At 40.1% G+C, this 22,657-nt stretch overlaps 1 protein-coding gene across 2 annotated transcripts in view; it reads left to right on the forward strand.

The window, feature by feature from the left end:
• Nucleotides 1-19,774, forward strand: part of MTMR12 (myotubularin related protein 12) — a 34,574-nt gene extending 14,800 nt beyond the window's left edge. Inside the window, exons 7-16 of one of the 2 annotated variants that reach the window (XM_074813032.1) lie at nucleotides 1,838-1,961; nucleotides 3,142-3,217; nucleotides 6,208-6,314; nucleotides 8,505-8,629; nucleotides 12,904-12,982; nucleotides 14,620-14,690; nucleotides 15,746-15,918; nucleotides 16,661-16,828; nucleotides 17,763-17,924; nucleotides 18,950-19,774. In XM_074813032.1, coding sequence (XP_074669133.1) covers nucleotides 1,838-1,961; nucleotides 3,142-3,217; nucleotides 6,208-6,314; nucleotides 8,505-8,629; nucleotides 12,904-12,982; nucleotides 14,620-14,690; nucleotides 15,746-15,918; nucleotides 16,661-16,828; nucleotides 17,763-17,924; nucleotides 18,950-19,525 — 1,661 coding nt within the window. In that variant the 3' untranslated portion in view covers nucleotides 19,526-19,774. The remainder of the gene's footprint in view (nucleotides 1-1,837; nucleotides 1,962-3,141; nucleotides 3,218-6,207; nucleotides 6,315-8,504; nucleotides 8,630-12,903; nucleotides 12,983-14,619; nucleotides 14,691-15,745; nucleotides 15,919-16,660; nucleotides 16,829-17,762; nucleotides 17,925-18,949) is intronic. The other variant, XM_074813033.1, reaches the window with a different exon arrangement.
• Nucleotides 19,775-22,657: the final 2,883 nt, after the last annotated feature.

Raw genomic sequence — 22,657 nt, forward strand, 5'->3', positions numbered from 1 at the left:
TTGATGTACCCAAGGTATTTATCGGACATATTATCAAAATATGTCAAGGAATTACAGAATCATTGAGATTAGAAGAAACCTCTGGAGATCATCTAGTCATGTTCTTGTCCATCTGCCCCTGTTTAGAGTAGGGTTAACTACAGCAAGCTTATCAGGGTCATGTCCAGTTGGGTTTTAAGTATCTCCAAGGGTCAAGACTCCACGACCTTTCTGGACAGCCTATTTTCATTATTTGACTGTCCTCATAGTGAAAAAATTTATTTTTACATTTAAATGGGATTTGCTGTAGTCCATCTTGTACACACAGCCTTTTGTCACGTCACTGGATTCCACTGAGTCTGGATCCATCTTCTTTCCTCACCTTCCCTGCTTCCACCCCCAGTCAGGTGCTTATACACACTGGAAAGATTTCTTGCCTCTCCATGCCTCCGCCAAGCCTTCTCTTCTCCAGGTTGAATGATCCCAGCTCTCAGTCTTTCCTCATATCAAATCCTTCAAGCCCTTTAATGACCTTAATAATGGGCCTTCACTGGACTTGGTCCAGCAAGGCTGTGTGTGTCTTGTACTGGGGAGCCCAGCACTGGACACAGCACTCCAAGAATGCCCTCACCAGTGCTGAGCTGAGAAAACAATCGCCTCATTCAGCCTGCAGGCAATGGTTTTCCTGCAGCCCAAAAATACTCTGACTGCCTTTGCTACAAGGGCACATTGCTGGCTCAGGTAGTTCCTGCAGGCTTCTTCTGTAACTGGTGTTCAGTTTGAACTACAAACATCAGAAAGACTAAGTTTTTCCAGTTAGAGACTAAGCAAATGTGGGAGAAGCCCGGTCTTTATAGTAACATTAAAGTGTTGTGCCAGAATTCTTTCACATTTTGATAACTGTCTTCAACAGTAAATGCCTGGATCTTGTTCTTTATGAAGTTGTTACAGGACAAACCAAGTAGACTTTAGAAATTGGGTTTTATGCCTCTTATGGTCTGATATTCTTAAAATCTTAACTTGTCCTTTAGAACTCATTAATAATGCTTTGTTTCCAGCTGTAAATTTTTCATCTACCTTATCTTCTTAGGGTGGAAACTTTTAACTTGCTATTGTATCTTCTATGGAAATTCTAGCTCTGTTTGGTATTTCAATATTGATGTTGCAGGATACTTAATTATGATGGGCGCATAAAACAATTGACCTTACTCCATAAATTATATGATTATTATACAAGATCTGAGGCTAAATCAACTTTCTGTCATAACTGTGGCTGGGGTTGCCAAATAGAAATACAGGAAAAGTTCTCAGCTGAAATGATTGAGACTGAATTGCTGTAATCAATTTTCTGCTATAATCAGTTTTCTGCTCTTACCAAGTGCTTGAAATGTTTTATTTGGTGCAAAACTCCTATCCATGTTAAAAGAATGAACTTTAAATGAAATGGAATATCTGAATTGCAGAAGGGCTTTTGGTATGATTCTTAATACTACATTTAAGCCTGTGTTATTAGATGCCAGTCAGCTGCACTAGTATACAATGGTATTTGCTGCACAGCATCCTGGATTTTACACTGGATGTGAGGACAGCCTCAACTGTATGGAAGTTCTGTAAGAACTGATTAGATTCTATAGGAGAAACTATGTCTGAAGTTATTAAAGAAGTATTTGACAGAAGATGTTAAAGATCAGACAGAAGCAGTGTGGTGTACAAAGGCATTTTATCTTTGACTTGAGGCTTTCTGTACACAAGAAGTTTTACTTGCTTACCTTAATGAAAACTAACAACTTGATTTTGGAGTGCTTTCATGTTAGAGTTCCTGATAGCCTGCAAAGTTAATGTTATTGATGTCTGGCAGATGGAAGAAACCAAACTGTGATGTTCGATACTCTCGAGGACTGGCGTGATGAGTTGGAGCGGACCAAAGGAAATGTGAAATACAAAGCAGTGACTACCAATGAAGGCTACAGAGTGTCTGAAAAGTAAGCTTGCCCTTGTTAACTTTGAATATATGTCTTATTAAGATTTGCAAAAATCAGTGCTACCTTTGAGCATTATACAGTTGTTTAGGGCTTTTTAGGATCTGGTTTCCATTTATGGGATACTTTGACCTCCTGAGGTCCTAAATCATGTTACACAACTCCTGCTCAAGCAGGGTTAACTTCAACATTAGGTCAGGCTACACAGGACCTTGGTCAGTCAAGCTTTGAATATCTCTAGGGGTGCAGAATACCACCTTAAAATGGAACAGAAAATATGTAGGTCTGGTACCTATGCTTCTGTCGTACTTACTGGTTAGGATGACATTTTTCTCAATCCTGTACCTTTACTCTGGTAAAATTTCAAGTTACACCCACTTGAGATTGTCAGTTTTAGTTGGAGGACTGGATGGGAAGAGAGCAACTCATTTAAAGCATATCTGCAAAATGTGCTGATGGAAGTTAAGTTGCAATGGCATTAGTGGAAGGTTAGAGATAAAGCTACCAGTTTAGCTACATACCATCTATCAGTGAACCCTTTGGGATGTATACAAGGCTTTGTGCAGTACTGTTGTTTGATAATCAAATCCTGAAAGGTTTCACAGACCTTGGGAACAAACACCAATTTTCAAAGTCTTAATTATTTATAATTCTGTAACTCTGTCTTGAGAAGCCTAAGCTGAAGTTAAGTGCTTATCTTTGTTGCTTCTGTGGGCTTTAAACATAAATAGCATTGCCTGATACTGGAAATTCATGGTATATTAAATGACATTCTTGAATAGTGATGCAAACTGCTTACAAGGCATGGAAACGGAACTAGTTGTCTAACACTACAAGGGTATCTTTTGAAACAACAAAGAGTGAAAGAACCAAGGTGGTCTTAACAATCAGGCTTAGATGTTACATTAAATGTAGGACTTAATTGCAGCCTTGGAAAGGCAGGGGAATGTTGCGGTGAAACTAATGAAGAGCTGAAGATTGGAAGAACATACCTTATCCAGCTGAAAATAAATGTAGGGTGTTGAGGCCAATATAATTATCTACTAGGAAAGATTATTGCAGCAGTAAGAGTGAATATATAATTAGCGTGTGGGCTAGAACACTTGCAGTCATTAAAAGGAGCTTGGAGGTTGTTCTTTGTTCGGTTTTTAAGTGTAAGAAACTCTTTTCTTTGTTATCTTAGGCTGCCTTTGTATTTTGTTGTTCCCATATGTGTTTCTGAAGAGAGTATCTTGAAGTATCAAGGCAGAGGCATTCCTGTAAGTATGTATGTATGGATGCATGTGTGAGGGTAAGAAATCTTACTGAGAAGACAAAATTTCAACTAGCATTTTAGATGTTACTGCATATTATTTTCAGAACTTGTTTTTAACAGCTCACATCTATAACTAGTCATCTGGAGAAGGGGAAACAGATGTTGGAAGGAGAAGTGCTCAAAGTATTCTATATTGCCCTGAACAGTGTAAAACAAAATATATATGTATGGTTCAGAGCTCCCATTTACTTATATCAGATGTCTAATATCCTATAGTTTACATATACTACTAGTCTGTCTATTCATCAGCCCGTTTTTCATGAGACTGAGTACTGACTGGCATCTAGCTGGACCAGGATGTAGGGCTTGAAATGCTATTTAGGTACTGAGAAGACCATGCATGTAGAGGTATAGCTGAATACCTCCAGTTATCTAGCTTGCATGCTGGTAAGTAGTATGGCTGTGATTTGCAGCACTTTTATGAAGTAGCCCAACTGAAAAACTAGTTCTACCAGTCTCAACAGAAAATGAAGTTAAATATACTGTTTTGTGCCCTGTAACAAGCTGGCTTTGGCTTGCTACCTTGTACCACAGTTTAAGAACCAGTAAGACAGAGTAGTCAGAAACAAGGAGCAAAGTAACCTCACTTATGAGGTTGCTGAATGTCCATCAAATTTGCTAAGGAAAACCATGTTCACTTCATGCTCTTGAATTAATCAGTCAATGGAGAAGATAGTGCTGTACTGTCCTGCCTAATTTGTTCTTTCAGAGAGTGAAGTTCAAAATAGTTTGGTTAATTTTTTCTCAGATACTCAACCAGACAAATTACAGTGGCTGTTACACAGAAACAGAAGTGATTTTTTTTAATTGCATCTTGCATTTATAGAATCACAGAGTAGTTTGGGTTGGAAGGGACCTTTTTAAAGGTCATCTAGTCCAACCCCATCCTGCAGTGTGCAGGGACATCTTCAACAGAATCAGGTTGCTCAGACCCTCAAAGCCAACCTGACCTTAAATGTTTCCAGGAATGGGGCATCTACCACATATGTGGGCAGCCTGTTCCAGTGTTTCACCACCCTCATTGCAAAAAATTTCTTCCTTATAGCTAGTCTGAATCTACCCTCTTTTAGTTTAAAACAATTACCCCTTGTCTTATCGCAACAGGCCCTACCAAAAGTCTGTCCCCAGCTTTCCTGTAGGCCCCCTTTAAGTATTGAAAGGCTGCAGTAAGGTCTTCCTGGAGCCTTTTCTTCATGCAGAACAAGCCCAGCTCTCTTAGCCTTTCCTCGTAAGAGAAGTGTTCCAGCCCCCTGATCATTTTTGTGGGCCTCCTCTGGACCTGCTCCAACAGGTCCATGTATTTCCAGTGCTGAGGACTCCAGAGCTGGACACAGTGTTCCAGGTTGGGTCTCATGAGAGCAGAGTAGAGGGGCAGAATCCCCTCCCTTGGCTTGCTGGCCACTCTTTTCTTGATGCAGCCCAGGATATGGTTGGCTTTCTGGGCTGCGAGTGCACGTTGTCGGCTCATGTCCAGCTTTTCATCCACCAGTACCCCCAAGTCCTTCTCCTCAGGGCTGCTCCCAATCCCTGCATCCCCCAGCCTATTTTGAAACTGGGGGTTGCCCCAACCCATGTGCAGGACCTTGCGCTTGGCCTTGTTGAACTTCTTGAGATTCACATGGGCCCACTTCTCAAGCTCGTCCAGGTTCTTCTGAATGGCATCCTGTCCCTCAAGTGTGTCAACTACAGCACTCAGCTTGGTGTTGTCTGCAGATTAGCTGAGGGTGCACTTGATCCCGCTGTCTATGTCATTGATGAAGGTATTAAACAGTGCTGATCCCAGTATGCACCCCTGAGGGACACCACTTGTCACTGATCTCCACCTGGACATTGAGCTGTTCACCACTACCCTCTGGATGCGACCATCCAGCCAGTTCCCTCATCCACCAAACAGTCCATCCATCAAATCCATATCTCTCCAATTTAGAAAGGATGCTGTGTGGGACTGTCAGAGGCCTTACAGAAGGCCAGATAGATGGCATCTGTAGTTCTTTCCTTGTCCACTGTTTAGAGGCCTTGTAGAACTCTTCTAATTATTTCCAAATTCTTTTTGGGAAGCTAGTGTTAAAATAGCTTGACCATATTAAGTCAGTTTGTGATGGTAGTGAGAGGGCAATATAGTAATTTTTTCTCCTCTTGATGATTGTGAGGCTTCTCCATCCTTCTGAGGTGTACTTCTTGGCTAGTATAAATTGGTAGCAGAGTTTTAACTTCCTGAATTGACTTGTGTAATATTCCTGACGAAAACTATTCTGACTCCCTGTTTCAAAGTGAGTTTAAAGATCAGCTTGAGAGCTTCAAGCAGTAGGTGTGAGTTAAGAAATTGTGTACTGTGAAATAAGAAGCTTTGAGAACTGATTTGCTACAAGTAATACCTGTAACTATGCAATCTAATTTAGTTGTGGAGTGTTTGTTTAATATCTTACATCATATGCCTAGGTGACCCTTTATGTGTAGCTCACGTGGAAAGGCAAGACAGTGTATCTATTGTGAGTTATCTTAAGGCTGAACTATAAGAAAAACACTACTGTATCTGTGCAGAGAAACTGATGGCTAAGATATGTGTGAGTTAGTTACAAGAGCTGTCTTGCTGTAGCACATCTTCCAACATAATTTGGCCATAGACATTTTGATCAATTTTTTTACCTATGAGAGCAGTTGAGAAGGTTATCTTCTGATCCAGTCTGACATTTTATGTTTTCCTGTGCCTGTATAAAGCTTAACTTAAAACTTGCAAATGATAAGAGTGTACTGAGGCATGTAGTTTTGGTGCAGATGTAGAAGTTTGCTTCTACTGATGGCTTCGTTGAATACATCAAAAATTCAGTGAAGCACAGCATAGAGAAATTTCTTGTAATCACTCAGTCAGTTAAGCAATTATTTTGTATGGGACAGTTTACCAATTTTTATCACCTGGTAAATGTCTTTCTGCAGATTTGGTGTTGGTCTTGCCATAACGGTGCTGCTCTTCTCAAAATGTCTGCATTTCCCAAAGAACAGGATGACAGCACTTCACAAATGCAAAAAGCCTTCTTGGATGGGTCAGTAATAGCTATTCTGTCCACAACACTTTGCTTGGTATGGACCTTGCTTCTCTTTTCCATATATGCTATATCTTTAAGCTTGCACGCATCAGGAAACAAGTTCTAGATCTAAAAGTAGTTTTCTGTAGTGGAATGGGTTTAAGCCCTTGGCCTAACAGCATTGGTCAATTGTGCAGGACTGTAACATCACTGAAGGCTTATTTGCGGAAATACATGTGTATATATATCAGATGAATCTCTGTTCACACTGTGGCGTTTCATTAGGTAAAGCAGCACCAAAGCCTGTAGGTCTTCGGTACAGTTAAGGCATTGTTAGCTGATGGGCTCAATTATGTTTGCAAGTAAGGAAATCTAGACTCCATCTCTACACATGGATTTGCAAGCTGAGTTTTAAAACTCTCTGAATTCTGCCATCTTCTGAGAACTAGATTCGTGTTCTTAAATAACTTCAGATAAAGTGACCTAAAATGACTGAGACGATCTAGCAGTTCACTACCGCTACTTTCAGATGCGATGGCAGACAGTACTTTGTTTCAGCTGAGGTATTTCAGTTTGAGCTGATTTAGCTCAGCAGTCTGAAAAATGCCAAAGTTAATGTAAGGGGAAGAGCACAGCTGCCTAGCTGAGAGTTACAGCAGTAACTTCTTGCTCTTTTTCTGGCTTTTTTTAACCTCTCTAAGAGATAACTTCTCTCTTAGCAGCAAGCTATTAGATCAGGCTAGTATGTACAGTTTGTACTGCTTTGCCGCTAGCTCCTTTCTCCTCATAGGTGGAGAACCTGTCAATCATACAGAACTAACAGAAAATAGCTTGATTAGGCTCTTAAAACCTCTTTTGTTTATAAGATCACACTTGCATGGGAAAGGCTTTTGAGCTTTCCTACAGATTCTCTAATGTTTCTCCTCTGAAATGGGGCTAGTTTACATGACTTGTAACTCTTTTTTTTAATACTATTTCATAATGTGAAAGTAAGTAAAACTAGCAGTAAGCTGTAACAAGGTATTAACTAGTATTTTGATGCCTTGTCTGGGGCCATCTGAACTTGGGGCAGTATTGGTGGTTTTCTTTGCTATGGAGTAATTGTGGTTAACCACTAATATTTAAAAATATATCTGCAAATTGTCCATTAGGCTCTGTTAACATGCCATTGTAATAGTAGTCTGAACTCAAGCACACAGCAGATGTTTATAATTCACAGCTTCTTTTATTGACAAAGATGTTCAGAGCCAGATCTTCTAGCACAGATTGTTTACTTCAATTTGGAAGAAGTATTGTAATTGACAAATTATTGCTTTTCCTCAGTTCCCTTATCTGATGCATCTTCCAGTAGGTCTAGTAACATGCATTTCTGATGCAGACATCTGTAGTTCTCACTTAAAGCAGGTCTCTGTGCTACGACATACAGGAAACAAAGTACTCTATCCTGTCTGAGCAAGTGCCTGCAAGGCTTCACTTCTGAAGTATGATCTAGAGCAGCTTTTCCCAAATCTTGACAATAAAAAGCCAGCATGACAACAAGAGGTATTTACTAAACTGATGCTCATCTGAGCTCTGGAGCCTGAATGAGAGGGGGGTGTTCTGGGTTCAAACCAAAGCTTCATCTGGCCTGGTATTTTTTCCTCTCCTCCTAGGGAAAAGTTTAGCAGATATGTAGGGAAGTACAAGGCAGGTATTTTGTCTTGTTTGACTCCAAATTGTTTTTTCTTTTTTTTTTAATCATGTGTTTCATTAGCAGACCTGGCAGCTAGAATTTGATTTGTAAAAGTCAGGAGAAGTTGGCAGTGTCTGCTGGGAGGTTTGGGTGTTTCTATCCATCTCTTCTTTCTGGATTCACCTCTAAATGCCTGCTAATAAAGTAATTTTGGTGTGTCTAGTGAAGACAATACTAAAGAATCAGTAGTAAAAATCCAAGTAGTGCTTGTAATAGTCATAACTGCACAGATATGCACAAATACAATTTTATTGGTGTAGCCGTTAAGAGCAGCAAAACTTGTCATAAGCTTGTAGGCAAGCTTCCAGCCAGTACTTAAAAATGCATAGAGGCCATTAGCTTTCCAGGTTGTATATCTTTTGGTATTACAGCTGTTGCCCAAACCATGCCTATTAACTTTATCTCCAGTGATAATAGTTGGTGCATTATTTGACTTGTGAAGCAGAAGGCTTTAATCTCTTGATGATTTGATTTAGAATCTATAAGACCATTAGCAAACCTCCTTATGAACTCCTGAAGATGGATGACTTGTCAAGCAGCCTTCCATCTCTGCAAGATATCCAGACTGCATACACGAGATTTAAACAGCTGTTTTTGATAGGTAAGTCAAACTTTAAAGTAGTCTTTTGTCTCTAAAGTGACTGAGATGCAAAGCATAACAATGCTGGTTTATGTCTCATGAATACAGTCCTTGTCTTGATTGGTGTCTTGTTTTTGGTGGTGGTTAAAAGCAGACTTTTAAATATGTAACTGAAGACTGTGCTTATGAGTGGCATGTTCATGGAGGTTTGTAGTTCTTACACTTACTACCTCTTGCTAAGCAGTCACAGTACCTGAAAATTACTTTTAAAAACAGTGACTATGGAGTTTAAATGTTAGTTGGAATACACTACCTGGATTGGAATCTATGGCAGAAATTTTTCAATCTTCTGTGGTCTGTTGAAATTGAATATTAAGTGTTAACCTCTTAAACCTTTGTGCTATGTCAAGAGTTGAGTCTAAAAGCTATTTTTTTTTTTCCCTAGCTTTTGTTACAAACTAGTCACATTTCAAAACATACAAAGTGTGAGCTTGCTTAAAATTCTGCCACTCTGGCTATAGGGCTAAACATGACTACTGTAAATAGTAAATCCACTTTAAAGGAGTAAAAATGGGAGCTGTGTGAAAGTATAATCTAGGCTTTCAGACTTTTTTTTAGGACTCTAGCTATTTTGCTGTCATGAAACAGTACTGTGACCTCACCTCTTGACATGAAAAAAGCTCCACACCACTTTGCAGCTGTGTAATGTGCCAGTGGGCCTTCTACAAGATAATGAGGCTAAATGTTGCAATATCCTCTGTCTGGTGGCACGCTGAACACTGGGGCAGTTCACCTGTGGCTATTGATGTTGGACATAACTGAACTGATCATCACTGAGCAACTGTATATTTGCAGTGTAGCCTACAGACAGTAACCAAGTCCTATTGGGTTTATATGTGGTATTTAGCTGGTAAGTTGATATTGATTGCAAATTAGTAAGAATGGTTTCTGGCAAATATGTAGTAAAGATCTCAGTGACACTCTGAAGAGAAGCCCAAGATACATGAGATATTTGCCAGAGTTTCACATTGAGGATTTTGTCCTGAATACACTGTTAAACCCACAGTGAATCTTAAGAGCTAAAAATAATTACCTATATTTTAATATAGTTTCTAGTAACTTACCACCTTATAGGGAGAAGGCCAAAGCTTCAATTTAAGTCATTTAACATCTCTTGGGATACACTGCATATTTCAATGGTGTAATTGTATCGTCTTATATCACATGAAGCAAAAGGGAATAGGTTAAAATGGCATTCCAGTAAGTGTTCTTGTCTTACAGCTTTTTAAAGAAGCTAGTAGACTATAGCTCACTGAATATAGCACTGTGCATTAGCAGTGAGAAAATCATTCAGTTAACTTTTTGCAGAAGTACTAATCGTACAGAAATTGACTACCTTACTAGTATTTTTCAAAGTCCGAACACAGCCATTATTTTTGATCTGTATGTGCTTAGTTAAATTGATTTAGGTAACTTGGTGTGTTGGTTGATTAGAAGCTCAACATGAGCTGGCAATGTGCATTTGCAGCCCAGAAAGCCAGCCATATCGTGGGCTGCATCAAGAGAAGCGTGACCAGCAGGTCAAGGGAGGGGATTCTCCCCCTCTGCTCCACTCTTGTGAGACCTCACCTGGAGTTCTGTGTTCAGTGCTGGGGCTCCCAGTGTAAGAAAGACAAGTGACCTGCTCAAGTGCATCCAGAAGAGACCACAAAGATGATCAGGGGACTGGAGCACCTCCCCTATGAGGACAGGCTGAGAGAGTTGGGGTTGTTCAGCCTGGAGAAGTGAAGGCTCTGGGGAGACCTTATAGCGACCTTCCAGTACTTAAAGGGGGCTACAGGAAAGATGGGGAGGGACTCTTTATCAGGGAGTGTAGTTATAGAATGAGGGGTGATGGTTTTAAACTGAAAGAGGGTAGATTTAGATTAGATATTAGGAAGAAACTCTTTACTGTGTGAGGGTGGTGGGACACTGCAACAGGTTTCCCAGAGAAGCTGTGGCTGCCCCCTCCCTGGCAGTGTTCAAGGCCAGGTTGGACGGGGCTTTGAGCAACCTGGTCTAGTGGAAGGTGTCCCTGCCCATGGCAGGGGGTTGGAACTAGATGAACTTTAACGTCCCTTCCAACCCAAACCATTCTATAATTTTTGTGAACTTCCAGTGTAACTTAAATTTCCTGAACACATGCCCAAACTGAAGTTTCAGTTAAAAAAGAGCCCTATTAAGCAAAACAGAAACCATTAGTAGTAGTTAGCTGCTTTAAAAGAGGATTGTGATGGGAACAGCTTAGGTCCTCTGAAATTGTTCCTCTTACTTGAAATGTTGCAAAAACATGCTGGCTTTGCTACACTGCTCACAAGCCTTATTATATGCCATTTACCCACATACATATTTGTACCCATTTGCCCACATAAGATTTTCAACTTTTTGGTTTTAAAATGCTAGTGGAGTATTTCTTTATTGTCCTAGAAGACAGGGAGGAAGGGAAAGCTTGCTCTGTATTGTGCTGTTATTAAGCCAAATTGCTTGATTAAGGGGTAAAACAAGCTGTGTGTGTTTTGTTCAGTCTTTAAAAACAAGTTCCTGTTTTGTCTTGGAGATGACTTTGTCGGAGAACTGCCATAGCAAGTAACTGTTTGTAGAAGCCTGCATACAAGGGGTTGAGTCTAATTTGGGTTGAGTACGATTGAACAAAACAAACAGCCAGCCACACTTTAGCTACTCAGCTTCCTGGAGTAAACCTCTTCTGTACTGTCCATAATGTAAGAGAACTAAAGAAAACTTCAGTACAGAATGTAAATGTTACTGCTATAGATGAAAGCCTGTTATTTCTACAGGAAAAAAAGACAAAAATCTGTTTTTTCTTGCTGTCATGAGTTTTGGATGGTTTTGAAAGACTAGAAATCGGTACTATAATTTTGCCTTGATTCAGAATGGACAGAGGTTTTTCCAATAGCAGTGGCAGACTAAATAGAATATGAGATTTGGGTGCAAGGGAATATTCTAGAACTCAAATGGAGAGAAGATGAACTGCGGAGTAAAGGGTACCTTGAAGTACTGTAATGTATGTACTTTAAAGGGTATCATACTTAAAGGTTGGAAGTGAATTTAAAGATGTTAATCAGAAGATTGAGAAAACTACATCTGATGTGAATAGAACTGACTAGGCAACTTTGAAGGTGCATTCTAATTCTTTTGAGAAAAACTAGTTTCTATGGCCAGGGTGAAATAAATCAGGGAAAGAAAGAATTTTTTTTTTCAAATGTGTAATAAACAGAATGAGGGGCACAAGCAGGCATGGAGACAGAACTACTACAGGAACAAAATAGGTATATATCTGTGCACTTGAGGATCATAGATGCAAGCTGCAGAAGACAAGACAGAAGTGAGTATGTGTTCAAATTAAACATTGGAAGCATATGGAGAGACCTTGGGAGGTGAAAAGAACTTCCACAGAAACATGCATCCACAGAAGCTATTCAGGTTGAGGGTAGGGAAGGAGGTAAGTGTGATGTATCTCAGTTGTTTCTCAGTAATAGAACTGTTGTAGACCTTGGGCTTCAAGGTTTGTGTCTTATGCAGGAAAGGTAATCTATTCTGATTTTAATTGACTGTATCAGGTGGTGAGAGCTTTCCAGTTTCTGAATGTTGGCTTTGATAAAAATAAAGGCAAGAGATTTAGGTTGCATTTTAAAAGCTACAAAAATCCTAGTGGAATTCATAAGAGTTTAGTGACTCAGTGGTGTTGTACTTGGCTTCCCAGTTTATCTTAGCTATTCCTTTTTTGTTGTATTTTCACTGCAACTGAAGAGGCATTCAAACTTCAAAACCTTTTCAGGTAGCCTGACATTCCATAAACTTGTTTAACCTCCTAAAATGCATTTGTGTTTGGCTCTAATGGTAATAACTTTCAAAATCCAGCCTTCTTATGTTAAGCTTTATATAGATCATACTTCAGAGTCAAGGTAACTGGAATTTGGAAGAACCATTGTCTTCGATTAAACTTCTTTTCCTTTCTCATTTTGTCAACAGATTTATTTACTTGGTTTGATTGCTGTGAACCTACAGCATACTTCTTCTAAAAGCCTGTGGTGCTATAAAACTTAAACTTTACTGGTGTTTGTAGGACTACTTCATTTAGTTATAGGATGTTGCCTTTAACAGTGATTAGGATTTACTGACTCCTTAGTATTGGTTGTTTTATAACAGTTCATAACTGAAGAGTAATACTATGGATGGCTGTTGATTAGCACTGCATATATGTGAACAAACAAATTTTTGGTTTTGTTTTTTTGCAGATAACAGTACAGACTTCTGGGCAACTGATGTGAAATGGTTTTCTTTACTGGAGAGCACAAACTGGCTGGAGATAATCAGGTTTGCTATATCTGTAACTTTTTGGGTTTCAAATTGTGTTCAGTGCCTTTGTAGTGGGTTTTCTAGCTAGTTTCTTGAAATATGATGACATTCTTCACCTCCAGTAGGAAAGAAAATTAAGACAGACTTATGGTCCCATTTATCTGTCTTATTTCTACAACTTCAGACTGTTTTTACAGTGTAGGCTTGTGTTAAGCCTCCCACATTAAAGGATGTGAGAAGCAGCAGATAATTCTAATTACAACTCTTCCAGCAAACCTATTAAAACTATAGATCCAGTAATGTCTTTCCTGCATTTAGTCGCCTTCTTTCCAAACTGAAGAATCCTATTTGTTTCTTGCATGACACCCATTCCATGTCTCTGACTAGCCTTGCCGTTCTTCTCTGTACTCTCTACTTCTGTAATATCCTTTAGGATGGAATGAACTGCAGTATTCAAGATGTTAGCCCACCAAAGATTTATAAAATGGCAGTTGTTCTCCGTTTTGTCCCCTTCCTCCCCTGATCAAGTTCTTTTTTTCTTCTCTCAGCAGTCCACAGTGAGTAAGTGTAGGAATGGTGTTGGCTAACTTAAGGCTTGTTATAGTGGAATGTTGAGGGTTTTTACTTGTTTTCGGTGTTAATTTGTGCTAGCTCTGTTGTCTGCCAGTTTATTCTGTGATCAGTGTGTTACCATGAAGTTCTTCTGCAGTCAACTTCAGTTCTTTCTAGTGTTAATGAATAAATATTGATAGCTATTCATTTCTTAATCCAGAATTTAAATGTGTTGAATGAGAGGTTCTACTGAAGATCATATGTTGAGGAATGCATAACCAAGATCACAAGTAGCTTAAAGTTAATGCCAGTCCAAGTTCCTATCCTTATGTTGTTTTGAGACTGGTTGTTTCCATATTTGGATCTGGTTGCTTCCTGGATCGGCCTGTTCTTGGCTCTTGCAGTTGGTAGGAATGTCTTTTTCAGCTATTCTAGGTGTTAGAACAAAGAATCTGACAACTCCACACTTACAAAATAAACTGTCAGCTTCTATTAGTGACGTAAGCCGTTGCAAGAATCCTAATTTGTGTGCACGCTTTTGCTGAAAATAACCAACTTTATGAAAAGTTAGGTCTAGAAACCAACAATGTTACATCTGGTTTTATGTTTAATTCCATTCAGTCTCCCTGTGCAATAATAATCTCTGAATAAATTGTGTCTGCATGTTTACAGGAGCAGATTGCTGATCCTTCCCTCTGCCTCTTAAAACCAGATTATGTGAGAAATGTAGTAGATTAGAACATAAGTGTAGTGATGTTAACTCTTTCCAGGATAAAGATCTGGCTCTTAGCAATTGTAATACTTTAGTGTGTGGGTGTGATGACTGCTATTGATCCAGAATAAAGTATTGTATTACAAATATATGAAGATAACAACTAGAAATGCATGACCAATGGCCAAATAAAGATAGCTCTTGAAAGTTTGTTCTTGGGGCTAAACAGTTTTTCATTTACATGAGTTGAGCATAGTTTTCATTGTTTTAAAGGACTAGTCAAGTTTTGGTAGTATGGCATTCTGACCCCTTTTAGGGGAAACTAATGTAAGAAATTTACATATAAAAATGCTATGAAAATGTTCAGTTATCTTTTCCTGTACCACAACAGGCGAGTCTTGAAGAAAGCAATAGAAGTTGCTGAGTGTCTGGAAAGACAGCATACAAATGTTCTCCTTATAGGTAAGAATTAAATGAGATTATCCTGTACATTTTTTAAAAATTCGTTTTGAATTTCTTTAGATGTAGCTTAATCTGTATGTTTATAATTATGGTAGAGGCTGGTAAAATTCAGAGACTACTCAAAATACCAGACAACTAAATCTCTTGCACTCCTGGAAATGCTTCCTGTAGTTAAAAAAACATGGTAAGCATAGTTCCAGGCAAAGAGAAATATGTTGTGAATGAGAGTGCTGCTGATAAATTGGCAGGAGAGTCATGCTACCTCTTGTTTATGCATTCCTGTTTCCTAACTTACTTTATTAAGTCTCCTAGACCTTTTGCTGTACTTCAAGGGGGTGGGGGACACCTACACAAAGAACATAGAGCATGAAAATTTTCTAGAAGTTTTCTGTGTTCTAGATACACACTGAACTGAATACTATGTAGTCCCTTTATTAAAAATACATGAAAGAATATGCTTATTGTACACATCTGGAGCAGTGTTTTCCTAGATTGAGTAAAGTAATCACATAGAAAAACAAACTCAATGTTAACCATTAAGCTATTTTGGATTAGTAATTCAGTTGGTTTTTTTCCACACACTGCCATTTGAGAAACCGGGCACAGGAAAGAGATCTTTCTAGAAGGCACCTGAAGGGTGAAGAATGCATGTTGCATGAGGAGGCAATTTCACACCTTGTGAAAAGATGGATGCAGAATAGGAAGGGTGAGGGCAAATAGCTGGCCTGGTAGCATAGGGCAGGAGGGGCAGTATACGCATTGTGGAGACTGAAGGGCATAGTCGTCAAAGTTATAGTAGTAAAAGCTTGGGTTTTGCAGGTTTTATTGTCAAAGTATTATTCTAGTATAAGTGTACAAGAAACCTTACATTTTTACAAAGGGAGGTATTAGAAACATGGATTAATTTCCCTCTGGTGTAACCCTTGCAAGAAACTGTATGCTTCCCTGATCTTGAAATACAATTTTGTTTATGTGAAGCTAGCTGTACTTTGCTTTCTTACTCAAAGTTTTAGGAATGGCTTAGTAGACAATGTGGTTTCTGTTCTTTTCTGTAGAAGAGAGTGCTACTGATCTGTGCTGTGTAATCTCTAGTCTGGTTCAAGTGATGATGGATTCATACAGCAGAACAAAGTCAGGGTTTCAGAGCCTTATTCAGAAGGAGTGGGTAATTGGAGGACATGGCTTTTTGGATCGTTGTAACCACTTACATAAAAGTGACAAAGAGGAGGTATAATTTTTATTACTGTTCTTAATATTTTAAGTTTACTTGGCATAAGGATTTACTTGTTGGTCCAGAAGTTCCAATTACTTTGATCTCTAATTTTATGTTTTGTTTTATGAGTTGGCTTTGTACAATGTCACTATTCTTGTTTGGATTTCAGCGATGTCATTATAACTAAAGAGAACAAATGTAAAATTTCCTGTTCAATCTTGGAGTCTTTTGAAAGACGTGTATCTCCTGTCTTTTTAAACTGTGTTAAGTGGTAGTAGTGTCCATAGAAATAACTCAAGTGAATTGCCTGTTCTTGTCACATCTAGAGTTTAACTTTATACTGTCTTGCTAAATGTTGCAGTCTCACACTGTCTTGCTAAATGTTGCAGTCTCACCTCTCCATTTTTGTTTATTTTGGGAATAGATCAATTTGCGATACAGAATGGAAATAGTAAGTGTAAACTGACTAGTTCTGATCAGGAATTTCTATAAACTCGTTTTGCCAGCTTTAAAAAGCTGCATAGGAGCAACTTTCATAGCAAATTCAGAAGGTATTCATCTCTTCTGTCAACAATTGGCCAGGGGTAGCTGAGATGATACTTCTTCAGAGTTCAGCCAAAGTTACGTGCAGTTCTGTAGTTAACCAGACAGCTTTCCTTAAGATTTGTATTTGGAGACACTAAATACTATAAAATAAATAGTCTGCATGGTGGAACATATTTTTTTCTGAAACTGATGCAGTATTTTCTTTACTTAGGCTCCTGTTTTTCTGCTCCTGCTAAACTGTGTTTGGCAGTTGGTACAACAGTATCCTCCAGCATTTGAGTTCACAGAAACTTACTTAACTGTCTTGTCAGACAGCCTCTATGTGCCTATTTTTAGTACTTTCTTCTTCAATTCGCAACATCAAAAAGACACTAATACGGTAAGGGTTTGTTGTTTTCTGGATGCAGTGTGTTGGAGAACAGGCTTGACCAACAAATAAGGAACACTCAAAAATTCCCCAGCAGCATGTTTTTCCATACTTATTTGAAGGGTGGTGCCTTGAAGGGTGAATGAGTGCAACTTTGGGTATAAGGAGTCAAGTTCAGGACTTAGGAATTTATGATGATGAAAGGAAGATCACTTAGGAATATATTTTACTTCTAATGTGTGGCTATAGATCCATGTTTATTGCTCTTCAGTGAAAATGGAGCTCCTTAACCTAAGATGAGTATCTTGCTGTCCTGCAGAATAAGTTGTCTACAGAAGTCTTTTATAGCATTTTCTGTTGTATCCCAAAATCAACATTTTCTGAATGTTGATTTACATCATGTTTTTCTCCAGTCTAAGAAGCTGGAAGCAATAGGAATATCCTCTGCAAGGCTGCACAGCGACTGGAAAAAAGTGAATATCAGTGTCTTGCATGTAAACAAAACATTGATGATAAAATTTCAGGTAGTAGCACTGCATAACTGCAGTTAACTTTTGAAGTTTGGAGAGGTTTTAATTCACAGTTGCAACATGCCCCCTGTGTTTGAAGAATTCAGGTGCCTGCCTCCTGCACAATTTTCAAAACTTTTTATTTTTTTCCTTAGATTATTTAATCTGATTTTCAACTGTGAAAGGCATTCTTGGTAGTGTCTAATTCTGCTGTTGAAATGGAATACTGTCTGAAGGTAGAGATTAATGCACAGATAACCTTTGTGTCTGTACTTACTTGCATCTAATAATGTTGTTCAGCTATTGAATACATAGAAGTCATGAGTGTTGTTGCAACTCTGTGGCGTCTTCTGTGAAAAGCCAGTTTCTTAATTTCACCTTGACTTGGTCAGAATTCCATTCTAGCATTATTAATTGTGACCTGTTTATTTTGGCAGAGTGGTGAAAGCCTCAATACACAAAGTGGTCCTTTCAGATTTCTCACTGTGTGGGACTGGTCTGTACAGTTTGACCCCAAGGCCCAGGCTTTCCTGAACAACCCTCTTTATGCAGAGAAGCCAAAACCAGATAAAAGTCAACGGAAAACTGCACGATTCAAAGTAAGATATGTGCTGCTTAACTATTTTTTTTAAATGATAAAAATATTTTTCACAACTCATACTTCAAATGTAGTTATAGTGGAAGTATTGGTGCAAAGTTTTTCTAATTGACAAAATCCATCTACATCTCATACCCACCTGGATCTTAAGAATGCGATTTGCACCAACCTCAGTTATAAATCACTGTAAAACAGTTACTGTGCGTAGCTGTGAACTTAGGGGGCTTTTCTTCATATTTTTGTGCAAGTGTAGTGGTAAATCATGGGACTCTACATCCAGGTGAGTTGCACTGACAAGTTTGAAGTGAGTTTATTTTGTTGTTCCATGGAGTACCTAACTGAAATAGATAGCAAGTCTAAAATTGCTTCCCTAATTTTGAGTATAATTGGAGTGTGTGCGTGCCCTTGAAGGGGGAGGGGGACCAAACACAACAAAAAATGTCTAGGGTAGGGAAAATTATGGGTGGACCGACCACCTTCTTACTGGAAAGTAGCACAAATTCAGTAAGAAAAGTTTGTTTGGAGCAACCTCTTTCGATTGTAATATCCCTGTTGGTTAAATTCTGTTCTGTAAAAGCATTCTCAAGTGAGATGCTGTCAGTATAATCTACAGCATTAATTAGAGAACTCTTATGCAGTGGGATGCAATGAGGAACCACTGGATAAAAACTTCTAAATCAAGTGCTTTTTTATTTGGGTGGTTAGCTTAAACTAAACATGGAAGTCTGTAATACTTGAATGTATGCAAAGAACTCTCCTTTTTCAAAGAAAAATGCTTTATTCAGTGTTACTTCATTGCTATAGTTATAGTGCAGGGAAGGTATCTGGGAATACTAAGTATGCTGTGTGAAGTATTCGGTGTATTAACCATTGAGCAGTAACAGCTGTGGACTATACAGCAAAGCAGTGGCTGTGTTTAAGTGACTTTGCTTGTAAATATTTTCTGAATACAAGTTCTGTTTTTATTCCTCTTAAGATGTTTTCTAAAGTCCCATCAATATTTACCTTGTTTTTTTTCTCCTAAAGCATCAACGGCAACTATCTTTGCCATTGACGCCAACAAAATCTTCCACTAAGAGAGGATTTTTCAGGGAGGAAACAGATCATTTAATTAAAAACATTCTGGGTAGAAGAATTGGCAAGTTCATAAACTCTTCAGATGAGCCTTCTAACAGTTTCAGGGAATTTTATGATAGTTGGCATAGTAAACCTGTTGACTATCACGGTCTTCTGTTACCTCACATCGATGGCCCTGAAATCAAAGTCTGGGCACAACGGTATTTACGATGGATTCCTGAAGCTCAGCTTCATGGTGGTGGTACAATAGCTACGGCTGCCAAGATTTTGGACCTGATGGAGGAAGTGCAAAGCTTGCAGGTGAAAATGGATGAAGAACATAGTCAAGCTATTTCTGGAGATGTACATTCTGTTCCTCTGTTGAGAAATTCTGCCCGTTTGTCATCCTTGTTTCCATTTGCATTACTTCAGAGACAGTCTATCAAACCAGCTTTACCCACTAGCACCTGGAAAGACTTGGAAGATGAAGATGACTTGGTCAAGAGGGATGACGAATTTGTTGATCTAAGTGGTGGTATGTCATAAAGTGTATATAAATGAAAGTATGAATTGTATGTGGCTGAGCTCTGAGTTTAAGATGTTGTACTGTATTCTCATATAAGGAACTCGAGCATCTGCAGCCTGTTTAATGGGTTTGTGGGGTTAAAAAAGCCACCTTGGTTGGAAAAAACTAGTTGCCATGATTAACTGAGCATATTTTGAACCTCCATTTCACTCTAACAATATTTATTGCAGAAACACATTTTTAGCATGGGGTAATAAAAACAGAAGTCTAGGCTGGTGTAGCTATATGGCCACTTTGTCTAAAAAAGAAAAACAACAAAACTTTTTTCTGATGTAAAGGTGGAATACCAAATATGTACAGCCACAGCTACTATTTTAACATAAAACCTCTTCCCCCTCTTGTAAGAGCACTAGAAGTGGAAGTACTGTCACTAAGAATGTAATATTTCCCCCTCCTGTGAAATAAACAGGGAAAGGTGCAACTATCACAGAATCATCTAGGTTGGAAAAGACCTTGAAGATCACCTAGTCCAATCATTAACCTAACACTGACAGTTCCCAACTCTACCATATCACTCAGCGCTATGTTGACTATACTCTTAAACACCTCCAGGGATGGGGACTCCAGCACTGCCCTGGGCAGCCCATTCCAACACCTAACAACCCATTCTGTAAAGAAATGCTTCCTAATATCTAGTCTAAACCTTCCCTCGTGCAATTTGAGGCCATTCCCTCTTGTCCTATTGCTCATTACTTGGTTAAAGAGACTCATCCCCATCTCTCTGCAACCTCCTTTCAGGTAGTTGTAGAGGGCGATGAGGTCTCCCCTCAGCCTCCTCTTCTCCAGACTAAACAACCTTAGTTCCCTTAGCTCCTCCTCATAAGACATGTTCTCCAGACCCTTCACCAGCTTCGTTGCCCTTCTTTGGACACGCTCGAGTAATTCAATGTTCTTTTTGTAGTGAGGGGCCTAAAACTGAACACAGGAATCGAGGTGTGGCCTCACCAGTGCCGAGTACAGGGGTAAGATCACTTCCCTGTCCCTGCTGGCCACGCTATTTCAGATGCAAGCCAGGATACCGTTGGCCTTCTTGGCCACCTGGGCACACTGCTGGCTCATGTTCAGCCAGCTATCATTCAACACCCCCAGGTCTCTCTCCGATTGGCAGCTCTCCAGCCACTCCTCCCCAAGCCTGTAGCGCTGCTGGGGGTTGTTGTGGCCCAAGTGCAGCACCCGGCATTTGGCCTTATTGAAACTCCTACAGTTGGCCTCAGCCCATCGCTCCAGCCTGTCCAGGTCTCTCTGCAGAGCCTCCCTACCCTTGAGCAGATCAACACTCCCACCCAACTTGGTGTCATCTGCAAACTTACTGAGGGTGCACTCAATCCCCTCGTCTAGATCATCAATAAAGATGTTAAACAGGAGTGGCCCCAAAACCGAGCCCTGGGGGACACCACTCGTGACCGGCTGCCAACTGGATTTAACTCCGTTCACCACAACTCTTTGGGCCCGGCCATCCAGCCAGTTTTTTACCCAGCAAAGCGTGTGCCCATCCAAGCCGCGAGCAGCCAGTTTTGCCAGGAGAATGCTGTGGGAAATAGTGTCAAAGGCTTTACTAAAGTCAAGGTAAACAACATCCACAGCCTTTCCCTCATCCAATAAGCAGGTCGCCCTGTCATAGAAGGAGATCAGGTTTGTCAGGCAGGACCTGCCTTTCATAAACCCATGCTGACTAGGCCTGATCCCCTGGTTGTCCATTATATGACTTTTAATGGCACTCAAGATGACCTGCTCCATGACCTTCCCTGGCACCAAGGTCAGACTGACGGGTCTATAGTTTCCTGGATCGTCCTTTCTGCCTTTCTTATAGATGGGTGTCACATTTGCCACCCTTCAGTCCAGTGGGACCTCCCCAGTTAGCCATGACTTCAGGTAAATCATGGAAAGCGGCTTGGCGAGCACATCTGCCAACTCTTTCAGCACCCTTGGGTGTAACCCATCCGGTCCCACAGACTTGTGTGCATCCAAGTGGTGTAGCAGGTCTCTGACCACCTCCTCTTCAACTGTGCTGACCTCAGTCTGCTTCCCCTCCCCATCTCCCAGCTCATGAGGCTGGGTGTCCAGGGAACAGCCAGTTCCACTGCTAAAGACTGAGGCAAAGTAGGCATTGAGCACCTCAGCCTTTTCCTCATCCTTAGTTACCATGTTTCCCTCTGCATCCAGTAAGGGAGGGAGATTTTCCCTAATCCTCCTTTTGCTGTTAGCGAATTTATAGAAACATTTTTTATTACCCTTAACAGCTGTAGCCAAGTTGAGCTCTAGCTGTGCTTTGGCTCTCCTAATGTTCTCCCTGCATAACTTCACTACATCTTTATAGTCTTCATGAGAGACCAGGCCCCTCTTCCAAAGGCAATAGATTCTCCTTTTGTTCTTGAGATCCAGCCAAAGGTCCCTGTTTACCCAGGCCAGTCTCCTTCCCCGCCTGCTTGTTTTTCGGCACACGGGAACAGCCTGCTCCTCTGCCTTTAAGACTTCTCTCTTGAAGTATGTCCAGCCTTCCTGGACTCCCATATCCTTCAAGGCAGCCTCCCAAGGGATTTTGTTAATCAGTCTTTTGAACAGGTCAAAGTCTGCCCTGTGGAAGTCTGAGGTGGCAGTTTTACTAACCCCTCTCTTTGTTTCTCCAAGGATTGAAAACTCAATCATCTCCTGATCACTGCACCCCAGATGGCCTCCAACCTTTACTTCCCCCACAAGTTCTTCCCTGTTCACAAGAAGCAGGTCCAGGAGGGCACCTTCCCTGGTCGGCTCACTCACCAGCTGTGTGAGGAAGTTATCCTCCACACATTCCAGGAACCTCCTGGATTGTTCCCTCTCTTCTGTGCTGTGATCCCAGCAGATACCCGGGAGGTTAAAGTCCCCCACGAGAACAATGGCAAGTGACCACGAGATTTCTCCCAACTGTTTATAGAAAGCTTCCTCCACCTCACTGCTTTGGTTGGGGGGTCTATAGCAGACTCCCACCACAAGATCTGTGGTCCTTAACCTAATCCAAACACTCTCAACCCCGTTATCACTATACTTGATTTCTGAGCTGTCATAGCATTCTCTTACATACAGGGCCACTCCACCACCTCTCCTTCCCTGTCTAT

This window comes from Strix aluco, chromosome Z (genome assembly GCF_031877795.1).
Source record: "Strix aluco isolate bStrAlu1 chromosome Z, bStrAlu1.hap1, whole genome shotgun sequence".
Taxonomy (NCBI): Eukaryota; Metazoa; Chordata; class Aves; order Strigiformes; family Strigidae; genus Strix; species Strix aluco.